The sequence below is a fragment of the Anser anser genome, assembly GCF_964211835.1.
Source record: "Anser anser genome assembly, chromosome: 6".
Lineage (NCBI taxonomy): Eukaryota > Metazoa > Chordata > Aves > Anseriformes > Anatidae > Anser > Anser anser.
In genome coordinates, this window is record NC_139726.1 from 21,406,945 (window position 1) to 21,421,858 (window position 14,914).

At 35.0% G+C, this 14,914-nt stretch overlaps 1 protein-coding gene across 10 annotated transcripts in view; it reads right to left on the bottom strand.

Annotated features, from left to right (window-relative positions):
* The window catches only part of METTL8 (methyltransferase 8, tRNA N3-cytidine), a 92,930-nt gene that overhangs the window by 12,022 nt on the left and 65,994 nt on the right, over nucleotides 1-14,914 (bottom strand). For 2 of the 10 annotated variants that reach the window (XM_083842479.1, XM_083842477.1), the window contains 3 exons: nucleotides 7,687-7,845; nucleotides 5,391-5,482; nucleotides 98-486 (listed from right to left, as the gene is read on the bottom strand). In XM_083842479.1, coding sequence (XP_083698605.1) covers nucleotides 98-486; nucleotides 5,391-5,482; nucleotides 7,687-7,845 — 640 coding nt within the window. Of the gene's footprint in view, nucleotides 1-97; nucleotides 487-5,390; nucleotides 5,483-7,686; nucleotides 7,846-8,682; nucleotides 8,793-14,360; nucleotides 14,611-14,680; nucleotides 14,913-14,914 lie in introns of those variants that run through there. The other 8 variants (XR_014586272.1, XM_083842476.1, XM_083842480.1 and 5 more) reach the window with 8 other exon arrangements.

Sequence of the window (14,914 nt, forward strand, 5' to 3'; positions counted from 1 at the left end):
AATGTTTACTTTCTTGATAGTTACTAAGCATCTTTATCAGACTTTTGAGCAATGATATAAAGCCGAATACAATGGATAAAGCATTTGAGTGCGTTACCTCTAATATTCTGTAAGTGGCACCACTACCAGGGAATGATTCTAGCCGGCCAAGCTCTTCTTCACAGTTTTTACCCTGAGGGTTGTCAGCAACAGATTTTGATTGTTTTTTATTATATACATATCCTTGCGCAAAAGTAGAATCATCTCCATAACTTTTCTTCCAATACTTTTCTCTTTCCTTCATTCCATTCTTGTGTGAAAAACTGTTGGTAATATTTATTTTTGTGTGTTCTGAAGATCTTTCCTGTGTTTTCAACCGTTGTCTCATTTTTTCTGGAAGAATTTCTGGAAATTCCAAAAACAGCCAATTGCGATCCTTGAAAAAGTTATTTCTGTGAGTCTTGTAAAATTCATTCCAATATTTACTGGCTTCTCTCTCATATTGCTCTGAAATTAAACCAAAACAAGAACTTGGTGACTATGAGCTCGAATAGAATATTGTAAATATTCTAAAATATTTCTTAAATATTGTTATTATATATATATAATATTCTTAAATATTGTAAAAATAGAATATTGTAATAGAATATTGTAAAGCAATGTGGAATTTGGACCCCAAATTTAGTTTAAAAATGTGTAGTTTCCCATATGGTATGCATCTAAATAAAAACATACAGATTTGGGGTCTCAACTTGGTCTACATTCAAAAAAACTCAATGAGTTTTCAGTAAGATTTTATCTCGCTTAGGATGGGACACAGAGCCTTTCTGTATTTTCCATGATTTATGAAACTATGAACAATTACGAAGTTATTGGTAGCTAGTACATCTCTAAAATATATCACTTAGAAATCCAGTTCTGTGAACTGGAGTGATAAATGCTACCACATAGAAAATAGGCAGGAATTTACTCTTAACCATTCAACAACACAGTTCTGACAGATACATATTCAGAAGCAACCTATTGGCTTTCTTTGAAAATACTTCAAAGAGTCTTACAGCAGACCTTTGTGTTCACTTTTAATTTCCTATTGAATCATCAACGAATAGGTTTGGGATGGGTTTCACCCAGTCAGGAAATTGATATCCCTTCCCCAGAGAAGTCTGTCTGACTTGTTCTTAAAATACCTCCTTTCATATAGGTTTGTCAACTTTCTTCTGTAAGGTATTATTAACCCTCACCATCTGTACAGTTAGAAACTAAATAATCTGAAAATTTAAACTACCTAATCTGAAATTTAAAAAACTACCTAATCTGAAATTTACTTACTGCAATTTAAGTCCAGTAATTCTTGTCCCATTAACAAAGTAGACAGAGCAAAGATTATTCATTTCTCTTTATAACACCTATTTACTTATTTTAAATCTTTTGCTATGTCTCCCATAAATAAACTCTTTTCTAGATTGTATCTCCTTTTCCCCCTGCAGAAGTAGTGATTTTTAGACTTCTGATCATTTTTATTGTTCTTCTCCAGACTCTTTCCAATTCATCTACTTCTTTTTGGTGCTGTATTCTGATGAAGTCATTATCAACATGGAATAAAAGTAGTATTTTATGAGTCTTACAGGGTGCAATTCTGTTTATAAATCCCGACGTGCCATTTTGCAACAGCATGACACTGCTGATTCAGCTGGTGATTCACCACAACCCTCAGATCTTCTACAAAATGACTACCTAGCCAATTGTTCCAGAACCTAGCTTTCACCCCCACCCCCTTCAGGGAATTATTCCTAAGCAAAGTGTTCTGCCCTTATTTTTTATCAGATTTAACTCTGTATCTTTCAGAACCGTTTTTTCCCCTCATAATTTGCCAAGATATTTCTGAATCCTAATCCTGCTCTTCACTGCAATTGAAACACCTCTTCAGTTAATATCATCTTCAAGTCTCCCATTCTTGAAATGACTAATGGAAACACCAAGCAGTACAGCAGTACTAGACATAGAACAAAATGATCCTCTGCCCAGCACAGCTTCCATTCTCAAAGGAACTCTCTTAAGTATTCATTCACCAAAAAGCAGTTTCATTAGCTCTTGCTTGCCTAACTTGCCTATGAAAATGTCAAGTAAATAGTAGTCAAAAGCCTGAGTAAGGATAAAATTCAGGACATCTGCTGTTTTTAACTTATCCCCAGGGCTCATAACCTTCTCCAAAAAGGAAATTAGCTTGATTTTACATGATTTATTATTTAAAAAAAAAATTGTTGGCCAGTATTCATCTCCTTTGTTCTTCCAAACTCAGTGTCTACAAAATGTGGATTATCTGTTCCAATATTTTTCTAGAAACAGGAACTATAATTCTCTGACTCGTCTCTCTTCCCACCTTCCTTTATAAAAAAAAAAAAAAAAGAAAGAAAAAAAAAGTTAAGTACTCTTTTCTGCTTTCCTGGTCATCCATATACTCTATGGATGTACTTTGTATCCTGTTCTTTCTCAGAGATAGAACAAGATCTTTCCTTCTTCTCACTAGCACTAATTGTGCTAGCAACTGGACTGCAGCTAACCCTTTCAAAGGAAGGCTGATATAAAGATAAGAATTACAGCTTTTTCAATGCCTCTTTGGTTGTTGGTTTTCCCTTCCTTATCCTACCTGCTAAGTACCAAACCAAATCTTTATCTTGTTTTTCCCCAGTTCCAAAGCATTTACTGAATTGTTTCTCATTATCCTTGACATCTCTTGTGAAGTGTACATCATGTGTGTTGCCTTTTTGATTTTGTCCCTATTCACTCACATTAACCAGTCAATTCTTTTAATATAAATGAAAGAGTAAATATATGTAGCACTTCTACTGCTCTCATTTATATCTTAACGTACCATTTCCTAAATCATTACAGCTTTTCAGAGATAAACAAGGCTGCAAATTATCATTAGAGGCACAGACAGACAGTGGGAAGTGGCAAGGAGGTGGCAGAATGCCTTGTCCTAGAAATCTGAATAAATTTTAGAATTTAACATTTAATACATCCAATTGTATTATTAAAGGGCAAGACCCAGCCACGCACAGCAACTGTATTTATAATCTAAGTGCAGAGCTGATTGAGGACATATATACCAGATTTCAATAGTGAAAGTTAGACATTTATAGAGATTGCTCAGCTCCAATTTAAAGAACAAACCACTTACTCCAAAGATTCTTAAATCATTATCGCCCCTTATTATAGTCACTATTTTTCTACAAGTTCACTCGGAACCCTTGTACTTAAATGTCCATTAAGCATTCCAGATTTCAAAACTGAAGGAAGGCGATTGCTAAAGTCAGCCGTTCAAATTGTATTAGTTTAATATTACATAGGTTCAACTACAAGAACACTTTCCTTTCTCTCACTGGTCACTCCTGCACAGGCACACAAGCAGTATTATTACCATTATATTTTTTTCCACACAGATGTTACAGAAACTGCAATTATACCAACTCTGGAAATATACCTTTTTTTTTTTAATTCATCAGAAGATAACATTACATATTTCTCATCAATAAGTCTGTAATTTTCACTTTGTTTTGTTAATCTGTATGTTTCCTGAAGCAGAGTGGGCAGTCACCCTATTGGCTCATAAGGTTTGTTATATATTTTTGTCGTCGTTGTTCCCTCTACCCCCTCTCCTGTTGAATATTTAAAAGCCTGAATACTACATTTTCAAAAGCATGTAAAAATCACAAAACTAATTAAGATATAACCCTTTGAGACAACAACAACAAAATCTATTTCTTAGTCCATTTGATTTCTCTCCTTAACAGAATCCATTATGACTTGTATTTCATACACTGGCAGTTAGGCCTGAGAAGAAACTGAACATGCTAACAAGTAAATCAAATTCCTAAAAGTAGCATCATGTATTCATTCACTTTCTCTTGTTTTACTGAGGCTCACCAGAACGATTCTATTTTAGTGACATAATAGTATTGTTGAAATTTGTCTTTTCTTCCCCACCCTTACTGCAGTTTCCAAGGCCCCAAAATAACCTGCTCATTAGCTTCAGTCTAGTTCATTGTTAACACAAATAGGCCAAAATGTTCTTGCAGAATGAAGTTGAAGCTTTCTGAAGGAACAGTATCAGCAATGCTCACCTATTCAAGCTCTTAACAGAGAGGCATTCACAGGAAACATTCCTGGATTCTTTTATTTCTTGGCAATAGACAAATGCCTGATTATTTCATTTCTCACCAGCCCAAACTAATTTCTAACTGATTGTAGGTAAATAACAAAAGGATCCATGAGCTATGTGGTTATGCTGTTTACTTTTAAATCATGAGCTCTTTTTCAACTTTTTATACAAAAACACTGGAAATATTCTATGCCAGTTTTGAAAAACAAACATTGTACTCCTGGATTAAGATAAAGAATGAGAGAAGCAAGAACAGAAAAGGGCAAGATGACAATCCCAGAGCATTTAAAGTGATGAAGGGCACACAATCCAAAGTGCACTCACAGGTAATTCAAATACACTCCAGCATGTGCCCTAGTTATATCAATAAAACTAAGAACAGGGTCATAATGACACTATCTAATTTGACACATTTAAGATACGCTAGGTAAACTCTTGCCCAGGACATCAAAGTAATTGTTTTCAGAGTATCCTTCTAATAAAAGAAGAAATTAAGAATCCAATCTTCTATGTTACTATCAACTTAATACTCCAGCTTTATATGCAACTATTGAAGAGTTCAGTCTAAGGTTTAGTTTGCCAGTTTGAACCTAGAGCTATCATACTTCAGAAATGCAGAATATGTTAAGTATTCCCTCTGAAGACAGGCATGAGACTTAATCATTTACAGAACAGACTCTGCATGATGTTCTGAAACACCTTCCACATGCAGCGAACACGCTGCTTCCTGAAGCACTCCCCGCTCAGCCTGGCCCATGCAGCAAGGTGGGGCCAGCTGGGACCAGTGCAACTTTCGTGGCACTTAATAGAAATATGGTGCAATGTAAAAACACTAGCTCTCTAAACAGTCCACAAATCATTAAAAAGAATTTGAATATTCTACATGGGAATTTTCATCCCCAGCACCTTAACTGTGTGCAAATTCACTCCCTTTGGTCTGTGAGGTAGAAGCTTTATTCTGAAGAACTGGAAAAGGAGTCAGAACTTGGAACTGCTCTGTACTGATTTAATTGATTTACATATATTCTGTTGCCCCCACAAAAGGCAAAGTTTCTCAAAGAAGTAACTGAATTGTTAGAAAAACAAACTTTAGGACAATCCTTTGAGGCAACAAAGGAAAATGAACAAAAATAGATTTAGACTGGAGAATGTACAAATAAAAGCAGTACTACCAGATTTCAAAGCATTTTTAAATGCTTTAATAATTGGCATTGAAATGTGAATTTTTAAGCAATTAAGAATTAGTTACCTTGGTCTTCCAATTGAACTTTCACAAGCGAGTTCTCTGCTGCTTTTTCCTTGGCTTGCTCCTCCTCTTCTTGTGACCACTGCATATGGTCCCTGCAAAAAGGTAATTGAAGAACTAGTCTTTAAACACAACTTTCCGTAATCATCTTCTGAGGAAAACAGTCACAAATAAGCTACATTATCTCAAGTCCACTTGCTCTTAAAATACAAGCAAATGACCACAAGGAGACCTGCAGAGTTAAAAACAAAGTTTCAGTGTGTGATAGACAAATAGTTGGGTAAAACTCAAGTGGAAGTTTTTCTCAATCATTTCAACTGCAAATGGGCTGAAGCAGTATGCACTTTTTTTTCTTAAGAATAGGATTAACACATATCTTGTTAACTGAGTGGGTTTATAGAAATGTATTTTCAGCATCCAATTAAAACTGTATTTAGTTGGATTTAATAACAGGCTTATCAACAAACAACCTTATGCAAGAAACTTCTCATATTACTAGCGTTTATGATGATGAGAAACAAAGGTCATCCAGCAAAAGAATCAGCTGTTTCTGAAACAGGCAGCATAATCCACATATTCAAGCAGAATAGGTGGAATTGTTGAACAAGATTTTACTTATCTTGGGGAACAGAGATAGGAAACATTTTAAAAAAGAAAGAATAAGATATCCCTAATAAAAGACAAACAGTGCTGCAATGGTTCCAGAGGCTATGCTACCTGTACATGTTTAAAATGGTTCAATAATGTCATATTAATTCATGAAAGTGTCACAGAACCAAGCAAAGACCTGACCCTGATGACCAAACTGCATTCCCTGCAGATTCTGTTCGGATGAGGCCACAATAGGGAGTGCAAAAAAACGCACTGGCAGCTTTCAAAACAAATCATTTGTCCCTCCAAATCTTTCAGTCTGAAGAGTTTTAGAAATCACATTTAATTAAATTATATAATTCAGATAATATGTTAAATCCTAATCCTAAAAAAAATAAAAAATTAACTGAAAGCCCATGATTAAAATTCTACTGCTTACTATGGAAGAAGGAACCATGCACCAACTTGAAAAGAGTCCACTGTCTCTAAAACCAATCAAGCATCTTCCTGTTCTGTGCTTGGAGACATACAAGTAACTTAATTTTCAGGTCTCTTACGCAGTAAGCCTAAGCCCTGAAATTTGTAATCTGCTAACCCAGTGTTACGTTACCCATTAGCATTTGGTTATCATTAGTTACATCCAGACCCTTCTCAGCTATTGCTAAATCCTTGCTCAAAAATTGTGCGTGTCAGAATTCAAAATATATTTTCAAATTATGCAGAAAGTAATTTCTTGTTTAGCTTTCAAATTCCCCATTTCTCTTTTCAGCAAATATTCCTTTTTCTTAAGTTACAAACTACAGGAATAAAAATTCCTTGTATTCCTAATATCTTAGAAAGTTATTTTTCCATTTTCTAGATAGATTTAGATATTCTTTTAAAACTTCTGTATCAGTTACTGTTTTGTATACTTCATCTTATTCATCTCCATTTCATAGAGAAAAATCTATTCAATCTTACTTCATAAGACAGTTTTCAATTGGGTTGACCAGCATTCTCACTGTTTTCTGACCCCCCATTAGTCATAAAAAAATACCTTTTAGAGATGGAAATGCTCTGTTGCTTATCATGTCAATTATTATTCTTATTAGTACTTGCATGTTAATATTTTCTCTGCTATAAGATCACTTATTAAGATTCTTTTGTTGTTGTTGTTGTTTTGTTTTGATTTGACTTTTTTTTTTTTTTTGGTTCACCAGAGGTTGCCATACAGTTCACAACTATAAGTAACATTTTCAGTACATCTTTAGAAGAATACAACTTACAAGTTCCTTTTGATATGGTGTCAGTTTTAGAATATAGTGCTAATCCACTATGCAACTCTATTGTACCTAAACAGTAACTTTCTGCCATTAGAACATACAGTAATTATTCTCCACACTTTATGTTTCCTAATTTATTACTGATCTATAACAATATTTTGCCTCTCATTCCATGATTATCTACTTCCTCAGCAGCTTTTTTATGGAAGTCACTGAAAACTCGTAACTGTCAGGTTAATTGTGACAGTCTGAAGTTCTCCCTAGCACTACCTTTCAACATCCATTCTGTTACCCCATTGCTTTTTTTTATATATTAACATATAAAAATAAATACATACATATATCAGCATGATATATATGTATAGATATACACATAGATATTGTTATTCACCATAGTAAATAATATATAAATACATAAGAAAAGCATCCTTGAACAGACATCTCACCACATGTTGTGCTCAAAAACTTTAGAAGGATCAGTTAAAATCCGTGATCCAAGTGGAACAGCTGGTCGTCGACTACTTTGGTGCCTCTGTTGCATCTTGCTTTTTCTCCTCAGACACAAAGCAGAAAACCTTCTAATGAAATTCATTTTGTTCAGAGATCTGAAAACACAATTAACTCAAATCACAGTTTTGCTGTAACTTCGTTGTTTATGTCATTTAGATGAGAAACTGGTCAAATAATCAAGAACCAATATCAGCTTTAGTAATAATCTTTTGCTGTAATGTCAATTTAAATGCTTTTTAGAAAGTAGCAACACCCCCTGCATGCACTGAAAGCCCAAATAGACCCAAAGTAGGCTACTGCAACAAAACCAGTTGAAGTATACGTTATTTGGTATATTTTCAGAGCCCTGTCAGACAGTAGGGGGAAAAAAAAATCACAGTAAAACTGTAAACCAAGTTTGACATTGTACCTTTAAAAAGACAAGTAAAAAGTCATCAGTATCGAAACCACTTGTTCTAGTGGGTACGTACTGTCATTGGGCTTGACGTTTTTCACCTCACTCACTAGGTAACAGCAAAAAAAGTAATTCTAGAACTGTGACTGTGGTTTTACGCTTTTAGACAGGAAGTGAAATATTCAAAAAGTCAATTCAATATTATGCACCAGAAAGCCTTCCAAAATTTCTGCTGCGTATTTTCCTTATCCCTGCTCAATGCTCCCTTTGAAATGATGGTTTCAGAGGTTAAACTTCTATTCATACAACTTATAAAATGCTTGAGATTTTTCTATTACATGTGTAACGGCCTTCTATTGCTATATTTTACTTCACATGGAATCTCTTTATACAGTATTAATAATAAAAGATAACAAGTGTGTGTAGCTAGTACCAGCAGTTTGTCTTTTTTTTGTTTTGTTTTGGTTTTGTTTCTGGCATATTCTTGTTAACGTAGGCTTTCTGGGAGATGAGTAAAATGAAATACTCCTCCACCTACTTTTATTCTGATGTGCCTTTTGTTCTTTTTTCCTTCAGCTGCTCTGCGTATGACTTCAAAAATGATTCTTAGTACCTTTTTTTTTTTTTTTTTGAGTGCTTCTGCTGTATAAACCACGCATACAAATTTAGTGCACTGGAAATACAAAATGTAGTTACAAAAGAACAGGCACAATTTAAATACACACATTATTAGAAAACATTATGTGCAAAAAGGTTACAAAATGAAGATTTTTATCTTCAGGAAAATACTACTATTTGATCACAAGTGTTGTACTGTGAATAAAAAAGACAAATTTGTACACATCGATACAAAGCCTGGCAAAGAAATTACTTCAATTAAATGAACAATTCCTTATTTAAGGTGTACTTTTGAATGAGTCATACTTTTAAAAGGGCATTGTTTATTCAGTTTAAGCCTACAGAAAAACAACAAAAAAAAAGATGAAATTTTCTATCTAATTCTGTTTATTCAGTTTAAGCCTACAAAAGATGAAATTTTCTATCTAATTCTATCTATTAAATGGCTGCCAATGCCAAATATAAATACTGTTATACTTGGGCTGCTGGGACTGCAACATGCTATCAGGATGCTGGGCATTATCATACAGGGAAAAGGTAACATTTAGACCTATTAACAAAAAAAAACCACACTACTAAAACTTCTTCTAATTTAATGATTTTATTAAGGTGCATTTTTTTGGTTAGATGGTGGTTGTTTTTTTTTTGTTTGTTTGTTTTGTATTTTTTGGGTGGGGGGCTGAGCAACTAAAATTCCAGCTTAAACTTAAATTACTACAAACCATTCATACTTTCTTTGTAAAAGCATGTGAAGTGTGTATGCATCACTTCTCATAAGATGAAAAATTATTAATACATGTGAAATACTATGAAATAGCAGCTACGAGGCATAAAAACTAACACAAGTTAGTTTTTAGTTGACAAGTTTTTCAAAACATAATTTACATAAAGGCAATGTTTCTGGACACAAATATGAAAAGAAAAATAAGTAATAATAAAAAGCAAAACCTGATCAATTATTATTATTATTAAATTATAAAAGTGCCTAGATAAATATTCCATGATCACATTGCAAACTGTTTACAAATCCTTTTCCTTCTTCAATCGTTCAAAAGACCTGAGTTAGTATCTTGCATTTCCTGTGCCAGCATTTATATTCAACATAAAATACAATGATTCAGCTGCTAGGCTAGTCACATAATTTTTCTTGGCTTTCTAAATATCTCAGTAAGAACATGACAAGATGCACAGATGGGAATTATATAGTCAGATGACTAAAATGATCCAGCATCAGTAAAAATCCAGAGATGTAGCTCTTTTTATAAGAATATGATCCTCCGAGTGATAATTGCACAAGTTTAGCTGATAAATTCTAAAACATCATAAAAATATAAGGACAGTGGGGGAGTTAACTTTACTGTTGCATCCAGTGATAAATATCAAGGCATAAGCACTCACATGTCCTTAAGAGTTCGTGATCAGCAGATCATGAGATTAATGGGCAATCTGGCTACTGGAAGGTCCAAAAAGCATTTAAGTTACTTGGAAGCCTAATTTTCATTTTTAGAAGGGAGTCATTCCTTGATTGTTTCTCTAATTGATTTTGTTAATGAAATAGGCAATGACCCTTTCTCTTTGTCAGATAGGATGATCACATAGCAAGAAGTGTTGCCTGAAAGAATTAAGAATTATTTCCTTGTTCACAGCCAGAGTCAGGAAAGCTTTAAGTCTGATTATCAATCCAAGCAATCCAACCTTCACCTTTAAGGATATTATCATGAAACCGCATTACACTGAAAATGCCTCTTTTGAACAAGCTTTGAATGTTTTTCAGAAAAAAAGCTTTAAAGAAACAATGCACTCAGTGACCATACTCAAAAGCAAAATGGAAGATTTTTTTTCCCCTGTGGAGCATTGCATTTTAGCCTTTAAAAATTTGTCATTGTTACAAACATCGGTCAGCCTTGAGAAAATCTTCCTCTCTTCAAACAATCTAACAGCATTTTTAGTACAGCTTTTTGAAGGTGGACATGCAGGTACATGTATCATCTGCCACGTAGACCACAAATTAAACATTTCTAATTGATGTTGGCATTAAAACCTCTGAGCAGTTACATCCACAGAGATAAAAATAGGAATACAGGGGAAAAGAACTGTTCTAATTTTGTTTTTAAACAGCGAAGTTCACACAAAAACATATGTAAACCACTTGATTAGTAAAATCCTTGAGAGGCATCAACTCTGAAACAGGTGTCAGAACAAAAATAATCCCTCATTCCTGTCTGAGAAACTAGTTTCAACGAACTTATTGGATGAGAACATTGACATTTGACTGATCTCTCACTATAGAGCTAACAACTCCTTCCATCTGCAATCACTGAGCCTACCTGTAGAGTCATCATAAAGAAAAAAAAAAAAGAGCCCTAATATAGGAAGAGTATGTACAAGCTTATGTTACATTTCTCTACAGAAGGGTAACCTGGAAACAATGAACTTCATTCAACATACTTTTATTTGGCACCCAGAAGTTCATTGACAGAACATTAGACAGTTAAACCCAAACACTCTCCTATAAAGCATATACTGACCTATTTCATCACCATGAAACACCACCAAAACTCCGAACACCTTAGTTACACAAAACAGATGCAAGTGTTAAAAGAGTGATCATGAACACAAAGTGAAAAATTCCTTAAGATGATGCTGACACTGAAGGTATAATTATGAACTACTAGTGTTCATTCTTAAAACACACACTTCTTAATATTTCTGAGATCCAGCCATAGCCCAAGACTAGGCCAAACAAAATGGGAGAGGGGGGAGGAGGAGGAGACAACTGCACTGTCAACCAGATTAATTGGTTAAGTGAATACTTAATGCTAGTCTATTTTAGAAAGTGACTAAAGATGCTCTCTTGAGGCTTCATAGTCTTTTAATGATATACTTCAAAAAATTGTGCTCAGCTGAAACAATAAGAACAATAAGGTATTTCACAACTTCTCACACTCAACAAATCTAAAACTCCGAACTGTTTTTCCTTTTCATACCTCATCACTGAGAATGATGCAGGTATCCCTGTAGGCACACAGCAACTTTAAGTAAAATTACTGAAGAGCAGTGACTACCAAGACGAAAATAAAAACAAATACATGTATATTTTGATTAATAAGGAGAAACAACATCTCTCCTGTAGAGACACCACAGTTAATTTTGTTTTTCAAAGAAGTAGCAGATAAAAACAAACAAAACAAAAAACCTACAGTAGATATACTTTTAACCACGTATACAGAAATGTTGAGTAAGAAGAGTGCAGGCTAACTTTCAGGTAGCCTGTTAAAAAGGATCAAAGAAAGAACAAATAGTTTATAGTAGTAGTGGGAGGGTGGGATGAGGAAGGAGAATAGATAAAACTGCTTATTTACTGAAAACATTTATGCTAAGCATCACATATCCAGGAAACTGGCAACGTAACTTGAAGGTACATTATTTGTGGTAAAATAATATGGGGGTATTACATAATCACTATTAAGAAAGAAAGCAGATGGACTACTATGAGGGACAAGCAGAGTACTAAAAATCCTTGAGGGTTTAAAAAATATTATTACTATTTCCTAATTTAGTATTCATGGAGAATTGTTCTTAGCCGCTATTCTCTCTTGATACTCTTGTTGAAATTATTCTGCTATATAAACCATTTTTGCAATATCTTATTAAATTATGGGTTTTATAATTCCATTTTTATTCTTTTATTTTTAAGAAGGAACCACTGCACCATTCTCACAAAAAGGGGAAAACGTGTTCTTCAACTGAGAGTATGAACTGTAACGTAAGTTCATGTTGGCATACAAACCTAATTATCCGGGAGCAAAAGAAACTTTATCCCCAATACTGAGGGAATCAACTGCAGTAGTTAGTATGTTTTTAAGGTAATGAAACGGTGTAAAAACATTTTGCAGCTAAACATAAAATAATGGCAATTGCAAGATCTGATACACAAATGGCCAACAAGGAAGAAAGGAACTGATATCTGAGAAATACAGACATATTTTATTTAACGACTTTTTAGTAAATTAATGTGGGTGCCATGAACATGAAACAACTAACTAAAGCATTTTATTTTAATTAATTATATGGAAAAAAATACGGCAGTTCAATTACTATAACTGACAAATGCAATTAGTCCCATCCTAAACTAACCTGAGCTCCTTTCTCACTTGCCAAAGCAGGTAATAAAATGCTCTGACAGAAACTTGCATCCAAAATGTAGTGATTTTATTTACCTTTTTTTATTATATATTTTTTTTAATATTGGAAGATTTTGTTTTGATCAGGACAAGCGTTTCATTGAAACTACATCATTTATAATAGAGATGTCCTGACTTCACTATCAAAGACTACTTTGACTTTAAAATGAAGTTTCAATGAAGTATTCTAATTGAACAAAATACTTCAACTTGTGAAAAATACTTTAACTCCAACTGAAGCTAAATGTATACTTCGATATCTTAGAATCATTCTTGGAATGGAATTTCCACTTTTGTGCTAAATCTATTTATGATACCATTTTCAGTGTTGATTGTTCCACTTTGTGTTTGTGACACCTACTAAAGGCATGGTCAGAAACAAAGCACCTATAAATATTATTAAAGTTAGGAAGATACTGGTCACTCAGTACAAGTATGTTAAATATTGCATAAAAAAGACACCAAATTCAGAAATGATTCTTTAGGTTACAATCCTACAAATACCTGTGTGTTTACCTTTACAGAGAAGGTTGAATTCTCAGACTGTAGGATACGGGATTTAAATACATAAGTATTCTGCACAATCATTTACTCCCCCTCCCCCCTTTTCCACTTTTTTCCCATTTTTCATGAGGTTTTTTTTCTGTTATTTATCCAGCAGAATATAACATAAAACTGACTTATCAAACTAACCTATTTGCAAGGTTAACATCAAGAGGAAGCCATCAATGATAAACGTAGCTCAGAATTAAGGCTTCCTAGTTAACCTGTGCACCCTCTGCTGGCTGGTGCTTAGGTAGGAGAAAAAGGAGAAAAGGAGGAAAAAAAAAAGAATGCTTTATGCATATATATATATATATGCCCATATATATATATACTCACAGTGAGAGGACTTTTAAGTCTCCAAAGATGTTTTGTAATTACTAAAATTGTTTTTCAACCCTACTTTCTACAAAATACTGACTATGTAACTGTAACAACAAACCAAAGCTGAGTTGTCTCAACACAGAACACATTGTTTCCACTATTAAAGATGCTGAGAACTGAGACAACATGGATTTTACTATGATCCATAATTTACATTGAATAATCTCATTTATTTACATCCCTGCAAGACTCTGGATGCCTACAGGGAGTTTGCAGAGGTGCAACCCACCCTGCCAGCTCCTAACTCTCCTCCAATGTCACAGATACACCGTGGCACACACTGTCCTAACCCGCTCTGCAGTGGTACAACTGCAACCACCACGCCTGTGTGTCCTGCTCTCTTCATCCAAATAACTTTAAAACACCAGAACATCACCCTTCAGGAATCTCTCATTTGTGATAGTACCAGCTAAGATGCCAGCTCCCACTCAGGGATCCTGAAGAACAGACTTTATGGAAACATAAAGATGACCAGCTTCCACATTACCCCATGAGGGCCTTTGGCGAGGAAGGAAAACGAGCTTTTCCACACATGCCCGGTTTTTCTGCCAGCAAATGCTGTTGATGAAAATGACAACTTTTGGGATGTAGCTCTAAAAATATAAAGATAAGTGTTAGACACCCCGAGAAGTTGCTGTTGATCCTGGAAACACCTTGCCCTTACAGCTGGGGCCTTAGCGCACCCACAAGGCACGGGGCCCAGATCTAAGATATAAGTTCCCGCTGTGGTGCCTTTCTCGGCTACACTATCTCCAACAAACCTCTTCTGCCTTTACGGAAAAAAATAAAACCCCCGGGTGAAATTACTTCACTGACGCGCTCCATACACCAGCGTCGCGCTTCCCTCAGCGAGGCGACGGGAGGCAGCCTAACGCGGGCAGCGCCCGGCGGCCCTCACCGAGCTCACGGCGCCTCACGCCGGCCCCGGCGCCTCACGGCCGGTCTCACCGCCACAACTCCCGCTCCCGCCATCCCGTTCGCCTCAGGGGCGGCGCGGGAGGTGTAGTCCTTGTGCCGCCGCTCTCCGCCCCTAGAAAACTA